The sequence below is a fragment of the Halichoerus grypus genome, chromosome 2 (assembly GCF_964656455.1).
Source record: "Halichoerus grypus chromosome 2, mHalGry1.hap1.1, whole genome shotgun sequence".
NCBI classification, from domain to species: domain Eukaryota; kingdom Metazoa; phylum Chordata; class Mammalia; order Carnivora; family Phocidae; genus Halichoerus; species Halichoerus grypus.
The window spans coordinates 92,338,941-92,366,405 of NC_135713.1; the positions used below are offsets into that span (position 1 = coordinate 92,338,941).

At 46.9% G+C, this 27,465-nt stretch overlaps 1 protein-coding gene across 3 annotated transcripts in view; it reads left to right on the forward strand.

Annotated features, from left to right (window-relative positions):
- Positions 1-27,465, forward strand: part of SERINC5 (serine incorporator 5) — a 99,039-nt gene that overhangs the window by 28,005 nt on the left and 43,569 nt on the right. The window contains exons 2-3 of one of the 3 annotated variants that reach the window (XM_078067132.1): positions 15,752-15,810; positions 16,007-16,174. The exons of 1 other annotated variant lie outside the window; for it this stretch is intronic. In XM_078067132.1, the coding sequence (XP_077923258.1) occupies positions 16,091-16,174 (84 nt within the window). In that variant the 5' untranslated portion in view covers positions 15,752-15,810; positions 16,007-16,090. The remainder of the gene's footprint in view (positions 1-15,751; positions 15,811-16,006; positions 16,175-27,465) is intronic. One more of the 3 variants, XM_078067131.1, reaches the window with a different exon arrangement.

Sequence of the window (27,465 nt, forward strand, 5' to 3'; positions counted from 1 at the left end):
GTTTGTTTTTCCTGCTTTGGAATGCTTCGTTTCAAGACATTCTGGATGCCTGAGGGTAACCAGGAATTTAGTCTGTCAAATGAGTTTTAATTTGATTAGAACGTTGCCTCTCAAACTTGTTCTTGGAGTGGGATATCCTTTGTAAAGCATGGTGTTCCTTACTCAGTACCATGAGAAAGTTAGTGATATGAACTAGATCAGTTTTGACAGCAGAATGTGATTATTGTCTATGTCTTACAAAATTCCAACATGTTTGTTCATGAAAAAGCAAGCTAAATATCACCTTCTGATTCCTGGTTTTCCATTAATATTTGTGATGTGTTTTTTCTGTTTGCCACCTGCCTGCATAAGTGGGGGTAGGTGAAGTTTCCCCCGGGCTCCTCCTCCCACCATCACCAACAAGTCTGGGTCCAGAGAGGGTTCTCACTTACTTCCTACTTCATTGCCATCCTCCCACACTCCCCAAATTCCTGTGTGTTGTCAGATTCCTATGTGCTGTCTTCATGGAGGGTGGGGGTGCCCACTTCAGAGGTGCCATCCATCAGCCCTGCCCCAACCCCAACCCTGTCACGCCCCTTGGAGCTCCCTGAACACCAAGGCCTTGGATTGCCCCGGGGACGGAAGGAGGGGTGAGACAGCTCCAGAAATCTTCAAAAGAGCCCTCTATTTGGTCCATCGTCCACTCTACCCAGCAGACTTGAGAAATTCTAGGTTTGATTGAACAAATAACCATAATTAAGGTCCATTTCCTGAACTCCCTATCCCTGGGGCCTGTTCACCTTGCAGCCCAATAACCGTTCATTTGGTGTATATGTCAGCCTAGCTTTGTGGTGCATGGTGTCTGATTTCGATGCTGGGGTACTATTCTTCACAGTCAAGGACTGATAGAAGAGCTCTGTCTTTATAGTTTTCAAAAAGCAGAGGAACACCACTCCCAACATGAGTAAGTAACTTGTTTCATTAAAAGAATGCCCTCTCTTTTAGATTCCCCTCTGCCCCACCTACTTGCTCACAAAAGCAATGCCCTGATGAGTAGAAAATAAGAAGGTAAAGGTTGGGTCCCCTATGTAAGAATATTTTCCATTTCTGTTGGTCTTTTGATAGAAAAAATATGATTCATAGGTTCCTTCATTTGGCCCTGGTTCCTTTTGCAAATGGATTTTAAGAACATCAACAGGAAGTTTCTCCCGTTGGGGGTTGGCTGCAGGGGGGAGTTGCCTGCGTTAACAGTTATCTGCCAGTTGGTACTGTCCAGGCAGTCATACTTGAATAAAAGCATCCTCATAAACGCTGCCCAAGATCTTGTGCCGGCTAGGTTTGTCATGAGGACCAGGTTCAGAAGAGTGTAGGGGGTGATGATGAGGTCCACTGGGCATCTGGGCAGCACTTCAGTTGAAAAAGGCAATTATGGGGTGCCTGGGTGGCTCAGTCGGTTAAGCATCTGCCTTCAGCGCAGGTCATGATCCCAGGGTCCTCGGATCGAGCCCCGCATCGGGCTCCCTGCTCCGCGGAGAGCCTGCTTCTCCCTCTCCCTCTGTTCCCCGTGCTTGTGCTCTCTCTCTCTCTGTCAAATAAATAAATAAAATCTTAAAAAAAAAAAAAATGATACTATATTTTAAAAAAAGAGAAAAGAGAAAGGCAATTAGCTATAGCTACTTGCCTGGGGGAAAGGCACCCCATTCATTCCTTCCTCTTTGGAAGTGGGAGAAGGAGATAAATTTGGAAGGTGAAAGGAGAGCAGAGCTAACTGATAAGGCTTCCTGAAGTTTTGACCGACTGATGGATGGTGAAATGAAGTGTGAGAAAGTTGTTTCTCAGCTGTAGGAAAGCAGGGCAGCTGTTACTAAAGCTCCAAGGAAAAGCTATTAAAGCAGGACCTTTCATGTGGCCACCAGGTTTTCCTCCTCCAAGAGTTAGAGGGTGGAGGTGACGGGTGGGAGGGACGTGAGTTTTCCCATGAGAAACGCGGAGTCCAAGCCAGTGTGAGCCTTTTGTCTCCCCCCCCCCCCACACCTACAAGTGCTAGAGCTGTCCAGGTACAGCCGTGAGTTTTCCAAACCAGAGGCCCCAGGTCTGACATTTTTGTCTCCAATTTACGTGTTCATTTACTTGAAAAGAGGTTCGAGATGTCACCCTCTATTGGGCTATTTGTGAATCCTGAAGAATAGGATCCCGTGAAATCCTGACTGTTGGAAAACCTAAGGTAGGTGGTGTGTGCAAGTTTTCCCTTGCACTGAGCCACTGGAGTTGGATGAACCTTCAAAGAGAGGCATCTTGCCGGCCGGCAGAGGGTCCGGGGTGTCTCTTGAGTAGTGGCTCCTTTCTGCAGCCTGGGGAGGGAAGCTGGCCAGCACTTGACCACCCTGCACATGGGTTGTGGGTGGTATTGCGGGCGGGGGGGGCGGTCAGGGACTCTCCTGCTGTCTGCCTTCTCAGAACGCGGGGGGGTGGGGGTGGGGAGGTACCTCGGGGGACTGGGTGTTCACTAGCCCTGCCTGTGGCTGTTGAGCAGTGTTCAGTTTTTGTGACCACCTCACGGTTACCTCATCATGTGCCAGCCTTTCATTTTAACCGTGTTGTGACGGAAACCTTTCAAAATGCACTAGACACTTAGACACTGCCTTCTTAACCATGGTGCGCAGTGTCCTTTAAACTGATTTACGGTGACTTCGTCTAGTTGCTTTGAGTATCCGTTAGTCCGTTGCACTATAGATAACAGAGATGCGGGTCCCAAAGGCTGAGTTATTTGGCCTGTCCCTCCTCCCGATTTGCTTAGTTGTTTCAAGCAGCGTGTTTTTCCTGGTCCACGAGGCGCATCACTAAATTTGTCTTTGAGCCACATCACCTACCATTTCTGGGCCACAGATTTCACGTCAGGAACATGAGAGGACTGGACTGGATCAGGGGCTTTCAACCTAAGTGCTAGGTAGAATTTGGGGGATGCTGAGTTTCATGTAGATCCACTAGAATGTGGGGGCGCCTGGGTGGCTCATCGGTTAAGTGTCTGCCTTCTGCTCAGGTCATGATCTCAGGGTCCCGGGATTGAGCCCCGCATCGGGCTCCCTGCTCAGTGGGGAACCGGCTTCTCCCTCTCTCTCTCTGCCCCTCCCCCCTGCTCGTGCTCTCTCTCTCTCTCTCTCTCTCTCTCTCAAATACATACATAAAATTAAAAAGTCCACTAGCATGCAAGCTTCAGGAGGGCAGGAACTGTACTACCCACTCCTGGCACATTGCCTGGTCACTAGTGAGCATTTGGTAAGTGGATTGTATGAACATGGCCGCACATTTATAGTATTACAGTTGCCTGTAGATGTCCATTTGACGGGGAGGGGAGTGCCCTGCCAACCTCTGGAAACTGCAGACCCACCTGAGCTCGGAGGCCATTGCTGCTCCAGCTGCCGGGGGCCAGTGAAACAAGCTCATTTCTGTCCGCTCTCCCAGAGCATACTTGGATCCGGTTGGCTCTGTGGCCTCATTGTCAGCCTGTGAAGCATTCCGTGGCTTGGCAGGGTTTGGGGCCTGGGCTGGCAGAAAGCGCCCCTTGGAAGGGGCTTGGCAGATTTTTCCATTGCAGCGTAACCTCCATGACACAATTAGGCGAATTTTGGGTTTTGTGTTTCATTAACTGCTTGTTGATAAGTAGAACGAGCAGGATTTCCCCCCCTGTTACTTGGATGAGAAGATTTAAAACTTTTAAAAAACGAGCCCTTCTCTTCCCATCCCACACTTCGCCATTTTGAATTTCAAGGTTTCATGTTCTTACACCTTTTTTTTTCCCTCCCTCAAAACTCTTCTTTCTTAGCCCGGTTCTCCTGCAGGCAATTGTGGCTTCAGTGGGTGCAAATGAATGTTCTGCCGCCTTGTTTGTTCTTCAGTGGAAACAAAGTACAAAGATAGCTTTAGCTTTTGGCAGGTGGGAAGTGCTTCTGCGTACAAGGAGGAGCTTTTTCCCAGGTTGCTAGAATGCCCTCCTGGGTTCAGATCTCAGGAGTTTTTGTTTCTAAAAGTATCTTCCATCAACAGAGGCATTTATCAGCCATGTTAAAGCAGGAAATGAAAACATTGCTATTACTGAGGTATTTGTTTCGAGTATCCGTTAGTCCGTCGCACTATAGATAACAGAGATACGGGTCCCAAAGGCTGGCTTATTTGGCCTGTCCCTCCTCCCGATTTGCTTAGTTGTTTCAAGCGGCATGTTTTTTTGGTCCCATCACCCCATCCTTACCTCTTTCCATATGACCTGCAGGACCAAGGACAATGGGCATCTAGGGAGGAGGAAGAGGACTGACGGTGTGTAGATGATGAGAAGAGCTGGCTTTTTGTTCTCTGAGCACCCTGTGCCAGGCTCCGTGTTAAGAACTTTATCTGAACTGTCTCATTCAGTCCTCATAACGGCCCTGTGAAGTAGATGTTTTTATTCCCATTTTATGAATGAGGACATTAATACCTAGAGAGCTAAAAATTGGCCCAAGGCCGCGCGACCCGGCAGTGTTCAAGCCTGGGTGTGAACCCAGATGGCCTGACCCCATAGCTCTTGCTCTTACCCCTAAAGCAGTGATTTGCAACAGATGGGGGGCAGTTGTCGGAGACATTTCTGATTGTTACCACTTGTGAGGGGGACAGGGAGGGTACTCCTGGCATCTAGTGGATAGAGGCCCAGGACAACTGCTAAGTATCCTACAGCGCACAGGCCAGCCTCCCCCCCCACCCCACCCCCCCAGCAAAGTCTCCCGCACCCTGAATGTCCTAGTGCGGAGTTTGACCTGCCTCCCGGGAATGTTTGTGTCTTGTTAACCTTTTAACCTTAAACCTAATAGACTCTCCACCTGCCCTACTAAAATATATCAAGTGTGGTATTTTTTTAGAAGAGATAGAAGTTGAGGGGGGTGTGATGGAATGAGTCAATCCAACTGCTGCCTAAGGACAGAGAACTTGATACTTTTTTTTTGTGGGGTGCTGAAAATAACAGTAACCTGGTGAGAGAGTCCCAGCAAGGAGAACGGCTTTGCTCGGGCCCCATTGTAACCCGGAAGCTGGTGCTGACTTCGTGTGTGTTCACAGCCCGCCTGTTTCAGATTCCGTCCCGAAGTCTCTGGGTGCCCAGTGCCATTTAAGGAAGGACATTGACCCTTGACAGCTCTTTTCATGGAATTGCTGGTGAGGGCGGAACGCAGCGTGAGGGAGTTGAAACCTGCGCCTGAAACTACCTGTCAGAAACTCCTGTCTGGCAAATGCCCAGGATCTGGTTGCCACGGTTGTGGGAATGATTGTGAAAACCCTGGAGCTCTAAGGGGTTCTCTGAGCTCAAAAGAGAAAAACTTAAGAATTTTAGTTGAGGGAAATACAAGAGCTCATTTCTGGGTTAGGCGAACAAACGTATAGCTTCTTCTTCAACGCCTTGAACTTTCAGGTAGCTATGTAATTTTTCTCATTTCAGTTTTATTTGCTTCAATTCTACCAAGTAGAGGTTTATTTCTATCCATTAAACACTAAAAAAATATTACAAGGGTTAAGGAATTTTCTTTTTTTTTTTTTATTGTGGTAAAAAAATTGAAAATTTCCCATCTTAACCAGTTTTAAAGATGCAGTCCAGTAGGAATTTTCTGGTTTCATTCCTCAGTTTCAGTGATAGTTTACTTGGCCGTTTTCTCCCAGTCACGTAGCTAAAGTAGATTCCATTTACTCATTGGTTGATTGAGTTAACACATATATGAATGCTTACCACCTGTGAGATAGAATAGGAACGTTGTTTTGTTTCTTCCAAAATAGAAACTTGTCATGTTTTTCCAGTTAGAAGCCAAGTGTTTGTTGCAAAGAGTTTAGAAAATACAGAAAAACATAGTCACTCCTAATCCTACAAGTTTATTAATTACTGTTGCCAAGTTGGTATATCCTCCCAGATTGTTTTTTGTTGTTGTTATTGCTGATCTCTGTCTTACTATATTGCTACCCCAAATGCTATCATACTCCATACTGTAGTGTTGTTCACCATTTTCAGTTAATACAGTGTGGCTATTTTTCCATGGCAGTAAATTTTTCTGTATCATCTGTATGATCACTGTGGTGGGTGCATTGTATTCAATGACGTGAACCTACCATAATTTCGGTGGTTAGTCTTTCAGTGAACATCCAGGTTTCCTTTCTCTCTTCTAAACAGCATGTAGATGGTCATTCTTACTTATATCTTTGTGTTCTTGCTTAGTGAGGGTAGAAAAAGGTCTCTTGTTTTTATTGCTGTATTCCTGAGAATTAACACTATGCATAGTAGGTGTAGAGTATAATGAGTGAATGAATGGCCTGGTTATTTCCATAGGGTTAGGAATAGGGCTTTTAATGTGGGATAGGACTTCATGGTGATGTAGGGAGCTTGGCGATTGGGGATCCGCTGAGGCCAGACATTGCCTGGGACAGAGAAAGGGGCACGGAGAGGGAGATGCCTTCTTCAGATATTTGTTGGGTGCTTACTGTACGCCCACGGGCCAGCAAGAAGAAGTGGTTCCTCTCCTACCACCTCCTTCCCACGCAGCCAGTTTCCCTTTAGCAGGCAACCAACATTCCAGGCCCGTGTTGTCTGTCCTTCTCACCCTCTCTGTGCCAGCAGTAAGCGGGGCGGAATGGCAGAGAGCCAACCAGATTGAAATTCTGGCTCTACCACTCATCAGCCTTCTGACCAGAAGTTGCCTAATGTCTCTGAGCCTCTGTCTCAGCTCTGTAACTTTGGGGTGATAAAATAATAATAATAGTTGTGCCTTGCAGAGACTAAGGGATGAATAAGTGTTAGCTATTGTTAGCTAATATTGTGGATTAAGTACGCTGTAATGAGCTGCCCTCTCTTCTTTTGTATGGGAGAAAGCCCCTGTAAGGCCCAAAGCAGTTTACTGACACGTGTATAATACGTGTTGAGTTTCCTACCACAGGATCGCTTTGTGCCTTAGGGACCACCTGCCACTTGTATTTGTTGTTTGGTGAGATAGTTCTTTACTGAGCAGAGGGAGTTGTGTGTTCTTGTCCTCCCAACTTTGAAGTCTCCTCGTTCCCTTGCATAGCTCCCAGTAAGGGACAGCCTGTGACAGCATGGTGGCAAGCGTTGCTATTTACCGTCACCTCTGCCTTCTTGTAGTAAAAAGGTCTCTGCCAGCTCGATGCGAAGCTGTTTTTGAGCTTGGGCCGGAATGAGCTGCAAAATGTTGGTTGTGGGCTCTAGAGTTTAAATAAATATTGCTTGTCAGAGTAGAATCAGTTGTTCATTACCTCTCCGCAGACCCCTGGTGATTCATAAGTAATCCTAAAACCTCAAAGGAGGACGAAGCAAAGCGTGCTGTGACATCGCGTGCATAGTATTGTGTATTTACTGAAAGGTGTGGAAATCTAAGGATGGTTAAAGGTTAGAGAACACTCTTTAGTTGAATAAAAAAATTTGAACCCAGTTTTTATGCTTTAATGTTTTGCTTCTGTTTCTTTGATAATATAAACCCCACAGCATGCCCAGGAACCTGGGTTCTGCTTTTAACACCTTCAACAGCTTCAGTATTTGAGGAGCTTCACCCACCCATTATTAAGGGACATATTATAGTTCTTGTAGTTACAGAAGGCTTTTATGTCTTTCCTCTGCTCTGCTAGGGCTCCTGTATTTCCAAGTTGGGAAAAACAACTGCATAAAGGGTGGTGTCAGATTTGGAGATTTCTTTCCTTTCGAAGTTTGGACTTAGTTTAGACACACTAAAGCCAACGTGGCTATCCAGAACTCTTGAGGAATAAGTCCTTCTGAATGAATGTTTTCCACCTTGCTGAGGGATTTACTGCCTCCAAACTAAAGCGCTGAAAGTCAAAATAAAATAGTGACCCTCTTTGGTATGTTCTTGTGGCTAAAGTGTCCTCCTTTGCCTTCCTAAGTGGAACGAAGGGAACGCGATGGACAAGTGAGCACAGTGCCCTGTGTGAGCTGTACCATGAGAGCAGAGGCCGGAAGCAAGTGATGCTCACATTCCCTGTGGGGTGTTTGAAGGGCTTTCAGCTGCTCCAGTTCCTAGTTCTTGCTTCTCTTTAGGACTGGTTTTTCTCTTGCTTTGGGGTTAACTCCGTGTGCTTGCCTCGTGCAGTTCATTTTTCTTTCTTTCTTTTTTTTTAAGATTTTATTCATTAATTTGAGAGAGAGAGAGAGAGAAGAGAGAGCACGAGTGGGGGGGAGGGGCAGAGGAAGAGGAAGCCGAGCAGGGAGCCCGACACACACGGGGGCTCGATCCCAGGACCCTGGGATCATGACCTGAGCCGGAGGCAGACGCTTAACCGACTGAGCCACCCAGGCGTCCCTGCAGTTCATTTTTTGAACATCTAAGTATTTATGGATGGTGGGGATATCTTGTAACTTCTTGCAGGGATGACAAAAATGTATCATGAGGGGCGCCTGGGTGGCTCAGTTGGTTAAGCGACTGCCTTCGGCTCAGGTCATGATCCTGGAGTCCCTGGATCGAGTCCCGCATCGGGCTCCCTGCTCGGCAGGGAGCCTGCTTCTCCCTCTGACCCTCCCCCCCTCTCATGTGCTCTCTCTCATTCTGTCTCAAATAAATAAATAAAATCTTTAAAAAAAAAAAATGTATCATGAATGCCAGCATGCCTCTGGCAGGTGGTACTTATTTTTTCTGGGGAGACATTGAGCCTTAGGATGCACCTCAGACAGCATTCCAGGCTAGCACCGCTGGTGGGCTGTGCAATGTGAGATGAAACCTATTTACCTACTATCTGTTGTCTACCTAGGCTCCTTCAATTTTCAAGTGAGGAAAACGAAGCCCCAGAGAGGAAAGATGACTTACGCAAAGCCACTCAGAGCTAGAATCCAGGTCTTCTGGTTCTTGGGCCAGAGAACTCCCACCAGTTTTTCCCTCCGAGCAGCTGTGGGCTTAAGCAAGGCTGTTATAACTGTGAAAATAAGACTTGAGGGAGGGAGGGATGGTCATAAATAAGATACCTGTTCTATGTGTGTGCGCAGATTCTGTGACATCTCTTTGGCTTTCTTCCTGATTCTTTGCTATTTCTAATTGGAGTTGCCAGCTGGGGATTCTAAGTAATAAAGGAATTATGCTTTTTAATTTGACAGAGAGAAGTTAAAACCAGCCCTAGCTCATGTGCTCACATGCCTGAGATCAGTCCCTTGGAAGAACTATCTGTGCCCAAAGCCAGGGCAGGGGAGGGGAGACTGATATTTATTTATTTGTTGTGGGGGCGGGATGTGTGGTGTCCTTAGATAGGAGAAGAGTTACTCTAAGCGGGGAGGCCCAGCTCCAGGTAACAGCAAGTAGCTGGCTTATCCTTTCATTTTGATTCTTTCCTGGCCAGGACAAAGTCCCTTCTGTTTCCAAAAGCTTTTGCTATTCATACTGTTGCTATTTTTTTTTTTTTAAGATTTTTATTTTTGGGATGCCTGGGTGGCTCAGCTGGTTAAGCATCCCCCCTTTGGCTCAGTTCATGATCTCAGGGTCCTGGGATTGAGTCCCGTATTGAGGGGAACCCGCATCGAGGGGAGCCCGCTTCTCCCTCTGCCTGCCATTCCCCCTGCTTGTGCTCTCTCTCTCTCTGATAAATAAATAAATAAAAAAAATCTAAAAAAAAAAATAAACATTTCATTTTTAAGCAATCTCTGCACCCAACATGGGGCTCGAACTCACACCCCGAGATCTAGAGTTGCACTCTCCACCAACTGAGCCAGCCAGGTGCCCCCATACCACTGCTATTTTAAATGAAGTTACATAGAGGGTGTAAAGGGCTCTTTGAAGACTTTTCTTTTTTGCTATGTTTGGGGGAGGGGAAGGTTCTTCAGAAAGGAAAAAACATCATGTAAGTCAACACCATATTTGCAAATGCTTCTGTATCAGTATTTTCAAACTTAACTTTTCTTAGGCAATTTTCTTTTTTTAATCATAAGAGTAACACCTGAGCGTGATAAAAACCCAAGCAGAGGAGTGCAGTGAGAAGTCGACATCGTATTTTCCTCCCATATCTAGACCCACTCTACAGATAATCAGCATCAGTGGTCACTGTAGGCACATGTACGTTAGCGGCCCCCCCCCCCCCCCCCCCCCTGCCGGGCATGCATATAAAATATCAGGGCATGCTGGCTGTGGTTGCTGGAGCTGTCATAAAAATGTACCATGGCTGGAGTGGCTTAAACAACAGAAATTTCATTTCTCACAGTGCTGGAGGCTGGAATTCCTAGATCAAGGAGTTGGCAGGTTGGTCTCTTTTGAGGCCCCTTTCTTTGGCTTCGGGATGGCAGTCTTCTCCCTGTGTCTTCATGTGGTCTACTTTGTGTGTGTGTCTTTGTCCTGACCTCCTCTTCTTACAAGGACACTAGTCATGTTGGATTAGCACCCACTCCAATGATCTTGTTTAACTTTAATTACCTCTTTAAGAACGCTGTTTCCAAATATAGCCACATTCTGAGGTAGTGGGGCTTGAGACTTGAACATACGAATTTTCAGGGTTGGGGAGGGGAGAAGAGAGGGCACAATTCAGTCTACAAACTGACTTACTCTTTTTAACTATACCCTATTGTATACACAGCCCATTATTTTTCCAGTCCCCATGTAGCTGGAGAAAAAGACTGTTTTCATGCATATAATGAACAACGTTATACTAAATCCCTGTGCCCTTCTTTTTTTTTTTTAAAGATTTTATTTATTTATTTGACAGAGAGAGAGACAGCGAGAGCAGGAACACAAGCAGGGGGAGTGGGAGAGGGAGAAGCAGGCTTCCTGCCGAGCAGGGAGCCCGATGTGGGACTCGATCCCAGGACCCTGGGACCATGACCTGAGCCGAAGGCAGACGCTTAACGACTGAGCCACCCAGGCGCCCTCCCTGTGCCCTTCTGCAAGCATATTAGCAGAATGAACTTTCAGAAGAATTGCAAGCATTATCCTCCAAAGAGATTTCTTGGGTCTCTCTTGAGTGTTAATCATTTCTTGTGGGAGATGAGAGTATGCAGTATCTACAAATTAAAGCCCTTAATGCTCTTCATAATATAATGCTGGTATGAGAGATGCAGAGTGCATCACATGACTTGTGAACATGGCCCTACGGAGTGGGATTGCCAGCCATTTTGTTTGAGGAGTTTTGCTATTGTGACTTTATCATAGATTATTCATTATTCATCATTATTTGTTCTATTGAGTCATTGACGGGTCCTGTTTTATTCATTTATGTTATTTTATATTTTTAAAGTAGACTATTATTTTAGAGCAGTTTTAGGTTCACAGCACGACCGAGAGGAAGGTACAGAGCCGTGTCCTGCCCGCACACATGCACAGCCTCTGCGCCGTCAGCAGCCCCCATGGGGTTGTGCGCTTGGTACAGTTCACGAATCTACATTGACAATCATTATTAACTGAAGTCCATAGTTTACGCTAGGGTTCACGCTTATGTTGTACGTTCTACATTTGCTTTTTTATACCCTAATTTGTTCAGTAAAAGTTGAGGCTCCCTGGAGCCAGAGGTCACAAGCTTGTGACAGAGCTGGAAGTTAGGCTGGCCGGGAATTGATTTTTTCCAGTTTGAGGATCAGTGTGAGTGACATGCTCAAAGTAATAAACCTGTAAGTGGCAGGCGCTGGATGTGAACCCATTTTATTCCAAATTATGCTCTTCCTAAAAGAAGTGGTAAGTCAGCAGCACTGTGAGATTTTCTAGATGCTAGCATAACATTTCTTTTAAGAACGCCATTTTGAATATACGCTTGGTAGATAGGTCAGTGTCTAGGTTAAGATGGTGCACTTGTGTCCTTGGTTACTGGCGTAGTTTGATTTGATAGGTAACTCTTAGGCTAGTAGAGAATGGCTGTTAGATCCTAATATTAGGTGTAGGTGTGTGTGCACACACACCTGTATGTACACACGGATACACCTACTTACACATGTGCATGTATATATGTATTTTTAATTTTATTTATTTATTTGACAGAGAGACAGCGAGAGAGGGAACACAAGCAGGGGGAGTGGGAGAGGGAGAAGCAGGCTCCCTGCTGAGCAGGGAGCGCGATGCGGGGCTCGATCCCAGGACCCTGGGATCATGACCTTGGCCGAAGGCAGATGCTTAACGACTGAGCCACCCGGGCGCCCCACTACTTGCCTTTAAATAGTAACAAAGAGGGCGCCCGGGTGGCTCAGTTGGTGAAGCGTTTGCCTTTGGCCTCAGGTCATGGTACCAGGGTCCTCGGTTTGAGTCCCACATCGGGTCCCTGCTTGGCGGGGAGCCTGCTTCTCCCTCTCCCACTCCCCTGCTTGTGTTCCTGCTCTCGCTTTCTCCTGTCAAATAAATAAATAAATAAAATCTTTTAAAAAAAAATAAATAAATAATAACAAAGAATAACATATAAAATAATTTATATAAATATGTAATATAAATAAATACATTTATAAATTTAAATAAATAAAATACAGTGTAAATATAAAAATATAAATATAAGAATAAATATAAAAATAAAATATAAAATCTGGAGATAGTTTGAATGTTGATTGTACTATGGAAACATTCTGTCATGGGAAGCATTAACTGCTTTAAAAATACTTCTTTTCCGAAATAGAATAAATATTTTATTGCATTTGAATTTGAAATACAGTAAGACTGGTTATTTAAAACCATAGAACTAAAAAAAGTTAGCAGCCAACAAAGGAGACAGTTGGGAAAGAATTTGGGAGGTGAGGAGGAGGAAGGCGAGGGCCGAGAGAAAAGATTGCTATGTCAGTGGACGGAGAGAGCAGGAAAGAAGGTGGGGGAGAGGGGGAAATTTGGGCCTAAGGGTAGAAAGAGGTCAGTAAAGTCAGGGATAGAGGATGTGAGTGAATGACAAAGGAAGGTAACCTATCAGAACCACCCACATGCAGCAGTGTTGGGATCTCTCTTGTGTGAGCTGTTAGCCCAGCCCAAGCAGAGTGACTTATCTTACAGGGCAGTGGCCTACCCTTATGAGGCCAGAAGAGTCTTTTGAGGAAGACGGTTTGGAAAACTGAACATAAGATGGAAAGAGTGCATTAGCAAACAAGTGATGAAATAGTATGCAAAGTACTCAAACAATGAATGGTGTTACTGGGCAGAGAACCAGTGCTGAACTCAGGCTCAGCTGCTTCAAAAATCAGTACTTGGGAGACAGGTGATGGTGGGAAATGAAAGGTTGCTTTATTCAGGAAGCTGGCAGCCTGGGAAGATGGTGGACTAATGTTCCAAAGACCATCTTCCCTGTCCAGGTGAAGCCAGAGGGTTTTAAAGAGGAAGGTGTGGGACATTGGAGGCTGGGGGTGGGCTCCTGCAGGAGAAGGTGGTGCCCAGGTGGATAGTCGTAGACATGATCCTGAACAGACTTGCTGGCAGCAGCAGCAGCTGTGTTCCAATGTGGTCAGGACTTCTCTGGGGAAGTCTGGTCCTTTACTCCTTAAGGCCGGTGGTCTGCAGTTCTCAAGGAAAGTAGGTTAGTTTGCCTACAGACTTAAGGGAGTGCATAAGCTTGAAGCTTCGTGTGGTGCTAGAAGGGCGGTTTCCTGAAGTAAACGAAGGAAGATGTGAAAACATGGTTATGATTACAGCCTGTTACACCTGTATACGTGTGACCTCATTGTAAGTGGTGTTTACAGTGTGGCATTCGAATTGATGCTTGTGTTCAAACCATGAGACGCCACGAACTTCCTTCCAAATCATCACCAAGAGATTGAATTTTTAGGTTTTAGACTTTAAATTGACTGTAGTTTTTTTTTTTTAAGATTTTTATTTATTTATCTGAGAGCGAGCGAGCATGTGAGAGACAGCATGAGTAGGGGGAGGGGCAGAGGGAGAAGCAGGCTCCCCGCTGAGCAGGGAGCCCGATGTGGGGCTCAATCCCGGGACCCTGGGATCATGACCTGAGCCGAAGGCAGACGCTCAACCAACTGAGCCACCGAGGCGCCCTGACTGTAGTGTTAATATCTGTAAGGTTTAGTTGTTATTTGCAGGTTATGGTAATTTCTTTTGTAAAATTTCCTGTTGGCTTAAGAGAATCCCTTCCTAACACCAGGTGTGTTAGATCAAGTCACCTATGAGACCATAGCACAAGCATAAATACTGTTACTACCCCAGTTTTATAAATGAGGAAACTGAGTCTTAAAAGGGTAAATACCTTGTACTCAATGGTACACAGCTAGTAGACGGAGGAGCCAGGTTCCAAACTCTGGCAGGCTGACTCTGAGCCTGAACCTTCTTTTTTTAAAAACAAACACACACATTTATTTATTTATTAGAGAAAGAGAGGGAGAAAGGGGCCAGAGAGGCAGAGGGAGAGAGAATCTCAAGCGGACTCCACGCTAAGCACGGAGACCAACGCTGGGCTTGATCTCACGACTGGAGACCCTGACGTAAGCTGAAACTAAGAGGCGGAGGCTTAACCGACTGAGCCACCGAGGCACCCCTTGAGCCTGAACTTCTATTTTTTATTTATTTATTTATTTATTTATTTATTTATTTATTTATTTATTTAAGATTTTATTTATTTATTTGACAGAGAGAGCAAGAGAGCACAAGCTGGGGAAACAGTAGGAGGGTGAGGGAGAAGAAGGCTTCCCGCCGAGCAGGGAGCCCGATGCGGGGCGCGATCCCAGGACCCTGGGATCATGACCTGAGCCGAAGGCAGGCGCTTAACCATCTGAGCCACCCAGGCGCCCCGAGCCTGAACTTTTAAAACAACACTGCCCCGGGCGCCTGGGTGGCTCAGTCGTTAAGCGTCTGCCTTCGGCTCGGGTCGTGATCCCAGGGTCCTGGGATCGAGTCCCGCGTCGGGCTCCCTGCTCGGCGGGAGGCCTGCTTCTCCCTCTCCCACTCCCCCTGCTTGTGTTCCTGCTCTCGCTGTGTCTCTCTCTGTCAAATAAATAAATAAAATCTTTAAAAACAAACAAACAAACAAAAAAAAAAAACAACAACACTGCCCCCATTGCCCTATGCTTTCCTAAAGATCGAGTTTCTTTTTAGGACAGTGAAAATACTGTGTATGATGTTATAATGATGGGTATGAGTCATTATACATTTATCCAAACCCACTGAACATACACCAAGAGTGAACCCTTAGGTAACCTGTAGACTTTGGGTGATGATGATGAAATGCAAGCGTAGGTTTATCCTTGGTGAAAAACGTACCATTTTGGTGAGTGGTATTGCTAATGGGGGAGGCTTTGCATGTGTGGGAGGAGGGGTATATGGCAAATCTCTGTGTCTTCTCAATTTTATTGTAAACCTCAGAGTGGTCTAAAAAAAGAGTCTTTAAAAAGAAAAAAAACACCAATCTCAAACTTGAAAATTTAATCCCTGTTTTATTTAATATTCCCAGATTATGTCTAGTTGCATTGACCAATGAAGCCCCATCAGAGGTGGGGGGGAAAATCCGTTTCCCCACCTAAAAGGGGCGTGTTGCTAGCGGTACAGCAGGATCTCTGTGCTCCTCGGCGCCCGGGCCTGCTCGTTAGCCTAACAGCTTACCGTTAGGGGCACGGAGCTGTGTAAGGGGCACCTGTGCCTTCGGAGCTTCAAGTTGCGCACTCCCCTTACTGCCTGCGAAGGAGGCTGCCTACCCGCCCACGTAGCCTTTCCCATCCAGCCGTCCCGGGGAGTTTATACAGTTCACTCTTTGCCTCACAGGTTTTTGCCAAGTCCCTTTCTTGGGCCCAGCTTCTTGTTTTTTTTTCCCACGTTCTTCCCACCCCACTTTGTCCCTTTTCTCATTCTTGGCTTCTTCTCTTACCCCTTAGCTGATCTCCGAAATCTTCGTTTTCCCTCGGAGCACTGACGACAGGGCTTCAGGGGAACCGTGAGTGTTGAGTGTAATGGCCGGGCATCTCCCGAGCCACATGCCTGCCTTCCACCAAAGACACCATCAGACCACCGCGCTCCCGTGGGCAGACTGGCCCCGGGCGGCGGCGGCCTGGAGGGCGGACCTGCCGGGGGCTGGCGTCCGGGGGTCTGTGGGCGTGGCTCTGAGAGGCTGTTCTGTGTCCGCTCCCTAGCTGGCCTGCTGCTGCGGCTCTGCCGGCTGCTCCCTGTGCTGCGGCTGCTGCCCCAGGATCCGACAGTCCCGGAGCACGCGCTTCATGTACGCGCTCTACTTCATCCTCGTCGTCCTGCTCTGCTGCGTCATGATGTCCAGGACCGTGGCTAACGAGATGAAAGAGCGTGTAAGTCGGCCTCCGTCCAGCCCTTCCCGTTTCCCACGGTTGAGGAGGGCGTGTGGGAAGCTTTCAATGCGGACGATGGGGCCCAGCCACCCTGGTGTGGTTTGGGGGCTACTCGTGTTCTCTGAACCTTCCGGAAACCTTCTCGGCGCTTTCCTGCCAAGCGGGGGAGCCCCTCAGCGGCTTGCGCTTTAGCCGTAGTACAGGTACGATCCGACGCTTCGGGTGTGGTCGTGTGTCTTGCCGTAGCCGTGTTTATAGCTGTCCCCCCTCGGATGGACGATCTTTCCTTGTCGACTTCGTACTTTTCCCTTGTCGTCAGGATGGCCGCCAGGGTCTCAAGTAGCAGCTTTTGCAAACTCAACTTGGCCTACGTGGGAAGCATGATAAAGCTTAGGAAATCCCACAGATAATGAGGAGTGGGCCGTAGGGCGATTTTTACTTTGCTGATGTATCGTTTGTGGGTTGGGTGTCTCCAAGGGTGCGGGATGGATTTCTGGCCATTTCTTGGGCAGTGTATCATGCTGCGGCGGGCCTGGTGATGTGATGCTGATGAAGACACGTAGGCCCTTTTCGTGGACTTTCCCCATGGAAGGCCTTTTAATCAGCCAGATGACAGGGGGCATGTTGGGGGTTTTGAGGGAGCCCAATAAATAACATTTCTCTTCCTAGGTTCTAAACAAATTGACAAAAAGAGACTACAGGGTCAGCAGATAGATGCCAGACATCACCTTAATCCCTCGTAAAGCTGATGTGAGACAGTGTGGCTTGGATCTGCAATTGAAGGGGGCTTCCTACTACTGAACCCCAAAACGAGTTAGGCTTTTTCACGGGGGGACCCCACCCATTACCAGTCTCACTGGGCTGGACCAGACTTCGCCTACAGAGGTACACAGTTTACTAGGAAGAGCAGCAAGCGTGTTGCAGCTCTGGTCCGAGGAAAGCCTGGCTATCCAAGCCTGTTTTCCTGGGGCCCAGCAGAATGAGGATGGGGAGGAGGCCAGGGCTAGCGCTCCAGTGGTCCCCCTCCATGCTGGAGATGCCATCACCAGGAGCAACTCCCGAGCAAGAGTCCGTTCTCCCCAACCTTAGGCTGATAGTACAGACTGTCTTAAATATACTCTCAAGTGCTTCAAAACAACCATTTCCTTAAAAGCACTTGATACATTCTTACGCATTGGGTCCTTTGAAGAGTTCTGTTGGGTAATGCTTCGATCACTGAGGCTGTACGGCCTGGAATAGAGTGGAGCCACTGTGGAAGCTTGTGAAATTGGGATTCTCCGCTGACTGCTTTAAACGTTGGCTCTCTCCTCAGTAAGGCACTGCAGCGGGGGCTCTGGGGCATTCACACTTGGGAGAGATGGAGCTTCTCCTGCGGAAGACAGGGTGTGAAGTGTTCTGAGGCATAAACAAGGTAGAAATTAATAAGTGCCGTATGAGGGGAGGCATGAAGTGCTTTGGACACTTGAGGGCAGGGAGACCCAGAGCTAAGGCTGCCTCAGTAGGCCACACCAGGCTTCGCTCTCCGTTGGCGGTAGTTAGCACCAATTCTCTTCGTCATACTGTGGTTGGATCTTGTATGTTTGTATGCAGGAAGTTTGAGAGGAGAAATACTGAAAGGGCATTTGATCTCCCATTTATCACCTTTGTTTTTCAGGTAACTTCATGTTCTCTATCTAAATGTAGCAGGCGTTGGTTTGAGGGTCCACTGTGGTTGTGGCAGGAATTCTGAGCGGGTATCAGATGTCTCTGCTGCAATTCCGGCCCTTCAGAAATTTTCAGTCTCCGTAGAATTAAGCTTCGGATCCAAGAAACAAAACCCGAGACTCTACAAACATATAGTGGTGAACCCATCTGAAACATGGTTACTCGAGGGCGGGGTTCCTTTGGGAGCCACAGGTATACATTTTAGGATATGACTTTAATAATAAAAATAATTTTAACATTTGATGGCCATCCAAGTAACCTGCCCCCATGAAACACTCCTTTACGACTTCAGCCAGTGTCTATGATTTCCAAGTCTTTGTAGAACGTTTAAGAAACAGAAGATGTTGAGTGCTGAGTGGTATCACTAAGGGAGGCTTCATGGAAGTGACTTGGATGATAATAATGACTGTTTTAATTGCTAATATGTATTGGGTGATACCAGGTGCCAGGTTTTATTCTGAGCATTTTACCTGAATCCTCTTGGTTCCTCACTACTGCACTCAGCTGAGCAGTAGGTGCTGAGGCATTGAATCATTTCAGTACCTTGCCCGAGGGCTCCAGCCCTAAGTGGTACAGTTGGGATTTGAACCCAGGCTGAATGTGTTCTTCACGCCTAGGCTCTGTAGGTGGACAGGAGGGCAAAGAGATGAGACATGGGTAGGTAAAACGGCCTTGCAGGGATTTTAGTGCCAAGGTTAGGCCTTTGACCGTGGTTTGGTGGCCAGTTGGAAGCCATTATCGATTCTTGAGTAGGAACGTGTCCTCATAGAAACAGACAGATATTTAGGGAGGTGAGCCCAGCAGGGGTGTGTGTGTGTACAGTGTGATTTGGGGTCAGGCAGGATGGGGGGGTAGGGGCAACCCTGACTCCTCACATTGGCTCTTGTGAGTGTTTCTATGCCTGTCTCCTGAATGTACGTATTTAAAAATGGTTTGGCTGGCCTTTCTGCATAGGGAATGAGGTCTCTGTGGGGAAAACCAATCCTTTTCCATTTTTAGGGCCTCATAGAGGGCAGGCCCACTGGTCACAAAGTCAGCTTGTTTGCAGCCTGTAGAATGGAGGCTGACCTCATCCTCAGGCAGTGCTTGAGGGCGGGTGTTGAAAGGTCCCCTTGTGGGGACACCCACTGGGCTTCTGCGGCAGTCCTCGCCCCCGCTTTGTTGGGACTGTGGAAGTGTTTGAGGATGCCCTGGGAAAAGGAGAGAGCATGTATGCTTTGCTTGTAACTGCCCGGATGGGAGTGTGTCATGGCTTCCTACCCAGCATTCTCACCTTTGTCTGCAGAGGACGGGGCTCTGTCCAGAGCCACACGGGCCTTTGGTGCGTGGGTTCAGAACACGAGGGCAGCCCTCCTTTTTAGTTGGTGTTTTTTTTTTTTTCTTTTCTTTTCTTTTTTGGCCTTGGTTTCAAAATGTGGCCCAAGTTTAAATTTGAGCAGGAGGGAGCTGCAAGGAGCTGCCCAGCCACACTTCATCCTCCCTCCTTTCACTAGGGAAACTCTTCTTTCCCATGAGAACTTTGGCTCAGAGCAAACTCTACCAAGTGCTGGTGATGCAGGGCGTGATTTCTGAGTTCTCCTGGGGCAGGTTTCCCCTCCTAAAATGTAGGAGCCGTTATACTAAAGGTCATTCATGTCATTAATCCTGTAATTCAAGCAGGTATAGTCTTTTTTTTTTTTTTTTAAGATTTATTTATTGGGGTGCCTGGGCGGCTCAGTCATTGAGCGTCTGCCTTTGGCTCAGGTCATGATCCCAGAGTCCTGGGATCGAGACCCGCATTCGGGCTCCTTGCTCGGCGGGAAGTCTGCTTCTCCCTCGCAGTCCCCCTGCTTGTGTTCCCTCTTTCGCTGTGTCTTTCTCTGTCAAATAAATAAATAAATAAAATCTTTAAAAAAAATAAGATTGATTTATTTATTTGAGAGAGAGAGGAGAGGGAGAGAAAAAAATCCCCAGCAGACTCCCCGCTGAGCGCAGAGCCTAATGCTGGGCTCGATCTCATGACCCCAAGGTCATGACCTCAGCCCGTCAAGAGTTGAAGGCGTAACCTACTGAGCCACCCAGGCTCCCCAAGCAGGTAGAGTTTAGATGTGGTTTTGGAATGTTGGTGAGGTCCTGAGCTGAAGGCCAAGAAAGAATTCTTGAGACATCTTTGGTGCAAAAAGGTGATTTTATTAAAGCACGGGGACAGGACCCGTGGGCAGAAAGAGCTGCTGCCCTGGGGTTGTGAGGGGTGGCTGATTATATACTTGGGAGTGGGGGGAGGTAAGGACAAAGGGAGGTCTCCAAAAGGACTTTCATATGCTAAAGAAGACTCTCGGGATGCCGGAGGCCTGGCTAGTGTCAAGTTAAGGTGTTGTTTTTCTTCCTAGTAAGGTGTTCAGACAGTTGGGAGTGTCCTGGAGGAACATTATACTCTGCCTGCCTCAAGTATTTGTCAGTGGGCTGCAGCTTATATGGAAATTTTATTTTATTTATATTCCCTTCTACCTTTGTTTCCCACATCACTGTGGGGGAGAGGGTGCTGTTAGGGCTCCAGGAAATTGAGTCTGTGGGTTTCTGAAAGTTAGGCTATTGGTTAGAATGCTTTTTCCTTGTAAATCACTAAGACATTTGTAAACTGATGGAGACTCCTGTCCTGCAGGACTGTGATCTCGGCCAGTCAACTGTTTGTTTTTCCCTTCTCTTAGCTTTAGGGCAGCCTGGAGTGACTGAGGAATGTCACACCATCCCACCAGGGGGGAGGGGGCTGGTTTATGGGGTGTCCGCTTGTGCTTTGTCCTCAGCTTGCCTTCTGCTCCCTCATCAGTCTTGAGATATTTGATGCTAGGGGGATTAAAAATCCATTTCAGAATGTAGGACGAGAGACTTAAGCCTCCTGACCTGCACCACTAAGTCAAGATGTAACTTCTATACTTGGAAGCAAATGATGACACTTTGAGGTTTTGGTCCCCTTGGAATCTGCCTGGCTTTTTAAGAGGGAGGAGAAAGCGGAAGGTTCTCCTTGTTTCCTGTGGAGGAGGGGCCTCTAAAACCCAACCTGCCTTGGAGAGGGCAGGCCAGGTGATTTATGTGGCCCTCAGGCCTTCCTCCCTGTGAGGTCAGGTGCCAGGCCAGCGTAGGAAGAGCATTAAATGGGCCTAACCTGAACTGTCTTAGATCCATTTTCTTCACTCGCGTCCCACGTTGTCCCCAGGCTGCTCTCATTCATTGAGATGGGTGGTAGGTTAGTGCCTGAACTGGCTCAGTCTTTGCATTTTATTTTCTTCGGAACCCAAACACGTGTTCCACGTTGTAGAGTACTGGGTTTTGTGTTGTTATATGTTTGCTTTAAACTTAAAGTTTTTTCAAAGATTTTATTTATTTATTTGACAGAGAGGGCGCACAAGCAGGGGGAGTGACAGGCGGAGGAAGAAGCAGGCTCCCCACTGAGCAGGGAACCCTGGGCTCAGTCCCAGGACCCTGGGATCATGACCCGAGCTGCAGTCAGATGCTTAACCGGCTGCGCCACCGAGGTGCCCCAAGCTTAAATTTTGAAGAACTATTCCTTGTATTGAGAGGAGAGGCTATTAAGATCTTTGTTTTTGATAGCAACCTTTTTTTGTTCTTTCATTTTTTATTTGTTAATTAATTAATTAAAGTAAACTCTGTGCCCAACATGGGGCTCAAACTCATGACCCTGAGATCAAGAGCACATCCTCTTCCTACTGAGTCAGCCAGGTGTGCCAGTTCATTTGCTTTAGAAGACATTCCGCTTTGTTTGTAATCTTATTTGGTCTCTTTTGGAAACATGTTTTACCTTATACAGTCTTTTCTCGTGGGTTTAGGTCCATTTTCCTTTAAGTGAGAATGCAAAAACCTTAGTTTTTGCATTGGTGGTTCTTGCCCTGGATGAAAAGAGCTTTGTGGTTAATTTCAGCACAGGGTGATATAACGCTGCAGGGCAGAGTGGATTTTTAAGGACCCGTGGGCAAGGTCTATAGGATGTGGACTGGAGCAGGACTCCCGGCTGCAGTGTTTTGTTTTTTTTTTTAAGATTTTATCTATTCGTTTGAGATAGAGAGAGCAGCAAACTGGGGGGAGGGGGCAGAGGGAGAGGGAGAAGCAGATTCCCCACTGAGCAGGAAGCCCAACATGGGGCTGGATCCCAGGATCCTGGGGTCATGACCTGAGCGGAACACAGACCCTTAACCGACTGAGCCACCCAGGCGCCCCCTCTTCAGTGTCCTAAAAGCAGTCCTTACATTCCATTCTCTCCTGGGACTTGCTGCAAGTCAGCCAGCCTGACGTTGGAATGCCTGCCTCCAGGCGTCAGCCGGTGCCACACCCAGAGATTGCAGGTGAGCCCAGGACTCGTGCATTGGCCTACAGGCTCTTGTTTGGACAGTGGTTTTTATTATCATTAGTTTAAAATGTAAACTTGGCTCCTTTAGGAGGGGTGAGCATGCCGGGGCTCCTCAGAGGCCCCACCACAGTTTACTTCCACTGTGTCTCACGCATTACTTCTTGCCCCTGAAGAAAGGCATGCGGATTTGCCACTCCTGAAGTAGCTTAAGCTCTTTGAGTTCACAAACGTCTGACAAAGCTATCAATATGAAAATGGACGCGAAGCTTCTCTTACCCCATCTACCCTGAGCTCTGGGGAAGTTGCTGAGTGGAATGTGCTAGAGTGGTCTGTGCAAATCTATGCCCATAGCCCGAGGCTGAGATCCAAGAAGCCCTTCTCTGCTGTAAGTAGTCTACCCTCTTGCTCACTGGAATCAGGCATTTTTATCCAAGTAACTATTTAGAAATTGAAATTGTCTTGATCACAATGGACCACTCAGTTTTAGGACTAATGTGGGGTGGAGGTAGGACACTGAATTGGATCTAAACCAGGCCTCTCCTTCCTCAAGTAACATTCATCACCCCCCACCCCACCCCCACTTTTATTTATTTATTTAAAGATTTATTTATTTTGAGGGGGCTGGGGAGGGTCAGAGGGAGAGGGAGGGAGAGAGTTTTGAGCAGACTCCCTGCCGAGCTCCCGACAGGGAAGTGGGTGGGGGAGGCACTCAGTCTCAGGACCCTGAGATCATGACCGGAGCTGAAATCAAGAGTCAAACGCTCAACTGACTGAGCCACCCCGGCGCCCTACCACCCCCACTTTAAAAATCTTCAGTACATACTGTAATCAATCACAATTTCTACGTTTATTGTGAAGTCCAAAATTTGCCAGGGAGCGGGAAAGGAGATGGATGTTAAGGCTGCTAACTGTGGATTTAGACCCTTTGAACAAAGGTAACAAGATAGGCTTAAAGAATTTTTCTCTATTTATTAAAAAAAATCCCATCTCTCCCAACACATTCCCTAGAGGTGTGATATGTACATTTTTTAATGTGTATTTCTCAGTCATTTTCACTGTTCATTATTGTCTTTCTCAGGAGGAGAAAGGAGAAGGAGATATGGTGGAGGGAAATTCATGTATATTGCCAGCATTAGTATAAGATTATGTGGAAGTAGATGAAAGTGAAATAGTTAAAGAATTTTTGTAGCCAGCCACCCAAATCTTGTAGTATCCCCATCACCCAGAACAAAGTGGTCATCCCCGCCTTGCCTGAACCTGAAACATTGCCCTCTGACCCTTCTCATTCCCTTCCCTTCTCCTTTCCCTGGGGCAGCTCATTCATTTCTAGCTTTGGTTATTTCAGTACGTATATCTGCTAATCAGGGCATGCTTTTCTTTTCCTTTCTTTTCTTTTCTTTCTTAAATATTTTATTTATTTGAGAGAGAGAGAGCTCTAGAGAGAGAAAGCCAGAGAGCAGGAGTGGCAGGCAGAGGGAGAAGCAGACTCCTCCCTGAGCAGGGAGCCCGATGCGGGGCTTGATCCCTGGGCCCTGGGATCATAACCTGAGCCGAAGGCAGATGCCCAACTGACTGAGCCACCCAGGTGCCCCAGGGCATGCTTTCCTCGGGACAGTGCTTGGTACCCTGTCAAATGCCTTCCCTCTCTTTTTTTCTAGATCCAGTGCTTGACCACACACTTTCCCCAGACAGGTCATAAAAGTATTGATTGGGTTTCCACTGTGCATTCCAGTCAGTTTTGATTTACCCCCACCAGGCTCCTTGATGTCACATTCCAGTTTTGTTATTTCCTGAACAATTAGTCAGTTCATTGACATTTAACAACACTTTGGTGGTTCCTAGTATTGACAGAGGTTTGATCCACTATGTTTGAGGGTCTGAAGTTTGGTAGATGAGCTACCTTACTTTTTAGTTTTAACCTGCAGTATTAAGAGGAATGTGAAGGCATTCGAGTCAGTATTGTTTGTGGGAAAAGCTTTCTCTGTGCTAGTCTCAGGGGATTAAAAAAAAAAGTAAAACAAAGTTTCTAGTTAAAGTATCTAGTTAAACAGATAAGAAATGGAAAACAGATACTGTGTTATGATGTGCTCTGCCCTGTGAAGAGACAGCAAATACCATATGGTGTTAAGGGTTATGCAGAGAAAATAATTACCTCTTTTAGAGTATGATTTAAATAGAAGGTTAGAAGGATTTTTGGGTTTTTTTTTCCAAGATTATTATTTTTTAAACATTTATTTGAGAGAGAGAGCGCAAGAGAAAGAAAGTGTTGTGGGGGGAGCAGAGGGAGAGGGACAAGCAGACTCCGTGCTGAGCGCAGAGCCTAACGTGGGTCTGGATCCCATGATATCATCACCTGAGCCAAAAATCCAGAGTCGGCCACTTAACCGACTAAGCCACCCAGGCATCCCCAAAAATGTTATTTTTATGTATCTACACCCAGTGTGGGGCTTGAACCCACCACCCTATGATCAAGATCAAGCTGGCCCAAGTCCGCTAGATGCCCCAAAGGTTAGAAATTTTAAAAGTGGGAGAATCTTAAGTCAGAATTCTAACGAGACCCCTCATTTGACAGGTGAGAGGGTGGGGCCCTGGGCTGTGGCTTGTCCAAGGCTGTGACCCCAGGTGGAGCTGAGACTAGAGCCCCAGGAGGGCTGGCCTCCTGGCTGCCTGGCCAGTGCTGTCCCTGACTGCACCCCCTGGGTTTGGTTGTCCCTCGGGTATTTGTAGAAGTGTAACAGGGAAGGCCTTAGCAAACTTAGCCTTCCTCCCGAATGCTCATCTTTCTTCTGGAGCCAGCGGTGCGGAAGTATTCCTTCTGGAACTAGCACTGCCTCGGGCCTGTGGCAGCTTTCTTAGCTTATCTTCCCCACCTGCTGCTTTCCTGTGGTGAGGACCAGAAGCTGGGCTCCAGGGATGACGGTTGGTCTGACGTGGAAAATAGGAGCAACCACAAATCTAGTCTTTATATTTGGCGGCTTTGCATCTAAAACACAAACTGCCTTTGGGTTGTGTTTGGTGTCATTATATTTTAAAAGTAAACAGATATCAGCAGTGAAAAATATTCCACTTTCTGTCCCAGCCTAGGATGACAGGCATTCATGCTGAAGCTGGAAAGTCTGGCTCTTGTTTTGATTTTGATGTTTACCAGCTGAATGTTAAGAAAACTGTGTACCTAAGACCTAGTATCAGGTGTCATTCTGGAGCATTAAAGCTCTATAGAGTAGTAGAACTCCCCATTCTTAGCTGGCATTTTATTATGTTTTTGTGTTAGAACCAGTGTCAAATTAGCAAAAAAAAAGAAAAAGAAAGAAAGAAAGAAAAATATTGCTGACCTGATCAGTTCTTTGATTCTGGAGTTTTTGTTTCTGTTTTTTTAATCCAGGTGGGGTAGAAGAAGTTCTCTTTCTTTCTTTTTTTTTTTTTTAAAGATTTTGTTTATTTATTTGACAGAGACACAGTGAGAGAGGGAACACAAGCAGGGGGAGTGGGAGAGGGAGAAGCAGACTCCTCGCTGAGCAGGGAGCCCGATGTGGGGCTCGATCCCAGGACCCTGGGATCATGACCTGAGCCGAAGGCAGACGCTTAACGCCTGAGCCACCCAGGCGCCCAGAAGTTCTCTTTCTGAACAGCAGCTGAGTTCATTGTACTGTTGTACCTTGTATGTGTTGAGTGCATCAATGAGTATGTTTCTGAGGTCAAAGGTGGGTTTGGGCCCTCAGACCTCAAGTCCTTGATAGGACACCACGGGAATATTTTCACTGTGGCCTATTGAGAATTTTCCTGCGGGGGGCTGGCAGTGAGGTTCTGCCTCTTAATACTCTGGGTCCCCTCCCCTCCAAGTGGGAGTGACTTTGGGGGCACATGTTTCCAAACAACCTTAGCTTTGGTCTAAATTCCATCCAGACCTAACACCATGTGGGAGAAAACAAAGAGTCCCTGCAACCCTCCCATCCCTCACTCCTCCCCTTGCTTGGGCCTCACCCTCCTGCTCACAAGTGAGTTCTGGGAAAATGATGGTGGGAAATAGTTCTGTACTACAAGCAGCGATTTGAACTAATGGATACCCTGCTGAGAGTCTTTTCTTGAATCTGAACCAAGGGTAGAGAAGTTTGATCCTTGTCCAGGAATAATGAGCTTGCCAGGAGCCAGGGAACAAGAAACAACAGTCATTGTCTTTGGACTGGAGGATCCATTACCTAGAAACTTTTGGGGGGCATCAGGTGTTAAGGAGGATCTCTGTTTCAGGATGGATCTGGCTGTGGGAAGGGGAGAATGAACCCCCTTTTCTGTCATCTTCAAAAGCATCTCCATGACTCTGCTGACGGGACCTAGGAGCCCTCCTCTGCAGATAAATAGGACAGACAAGAGCTTACAGTTGGAAATGAACAGTTCTATCATTATAAAAACAGGCCCAGGGGAGCAGACAAATGGCACGACACAGTCAGTAGCCTCAAAACGCTGGGAGCAGGAAACATAAATATTGTGAATAGTTGAGTCTTGATGCTCTTCAGAATTTAAAAGGGTGATCATGTTACTTGGTTAAACTGTAATCCAGTTTGTGCTTGAAGAAGTCTTTTAAGTCAAACAATTCCTTCCTTCCTCCTGTCTTTCGTTCTTTCCTATGTCAGTGCCCTGGGCGAGGTGCAGGGGATATAAGTAGTAACCCAGTAGTTGTCCTTAGAGACCCAGACCCCCGGTAGGGGAAGAAGAGAATGGTTTGGTAATTGTACGCAGAAGGAGCCCCTTGATGTCGGACTGCACATATGCACGTGGGCGTGTTTGAACAGCTACAAGTGTGTGAACTCCATTAGTGACTCGGACACAGTGCTGTCAGCTTAGCCATCATTTCTGTTGACTTTCGGGGTCACATTAGCACTCAGGAATGTTTTCTCTGTGTCCTTGTCTGGAGACGGGGGAGCTGAGGGGAGGGAGGAGGTTTGTGAGGGAATGGAGTGTGTAGCCCTCTAAAGCAGCCTTGAGCTTAATCACTAGGGGGTCAGGCATTTTCGGGGTGGGGTTTTTAAATTTCAGTGATGACTGTTTCTGCAGTCTTAAAATAAGTCTAAAATTATCTTTCCAAATGCCGGCTTTCATCAGAGTGGGGTTTATTTTTGGTTGTACGGGGTGTGTTTGCATACCAGATGGGAGGACTTTTTTCTGTTAGAGCTTTTGAGGGCTTCTGGCCCGCAAGAGGAGCACTGGGACTCCCAGGCATGTCCTCCCCCTTGTCCTCCACCACCCTGCA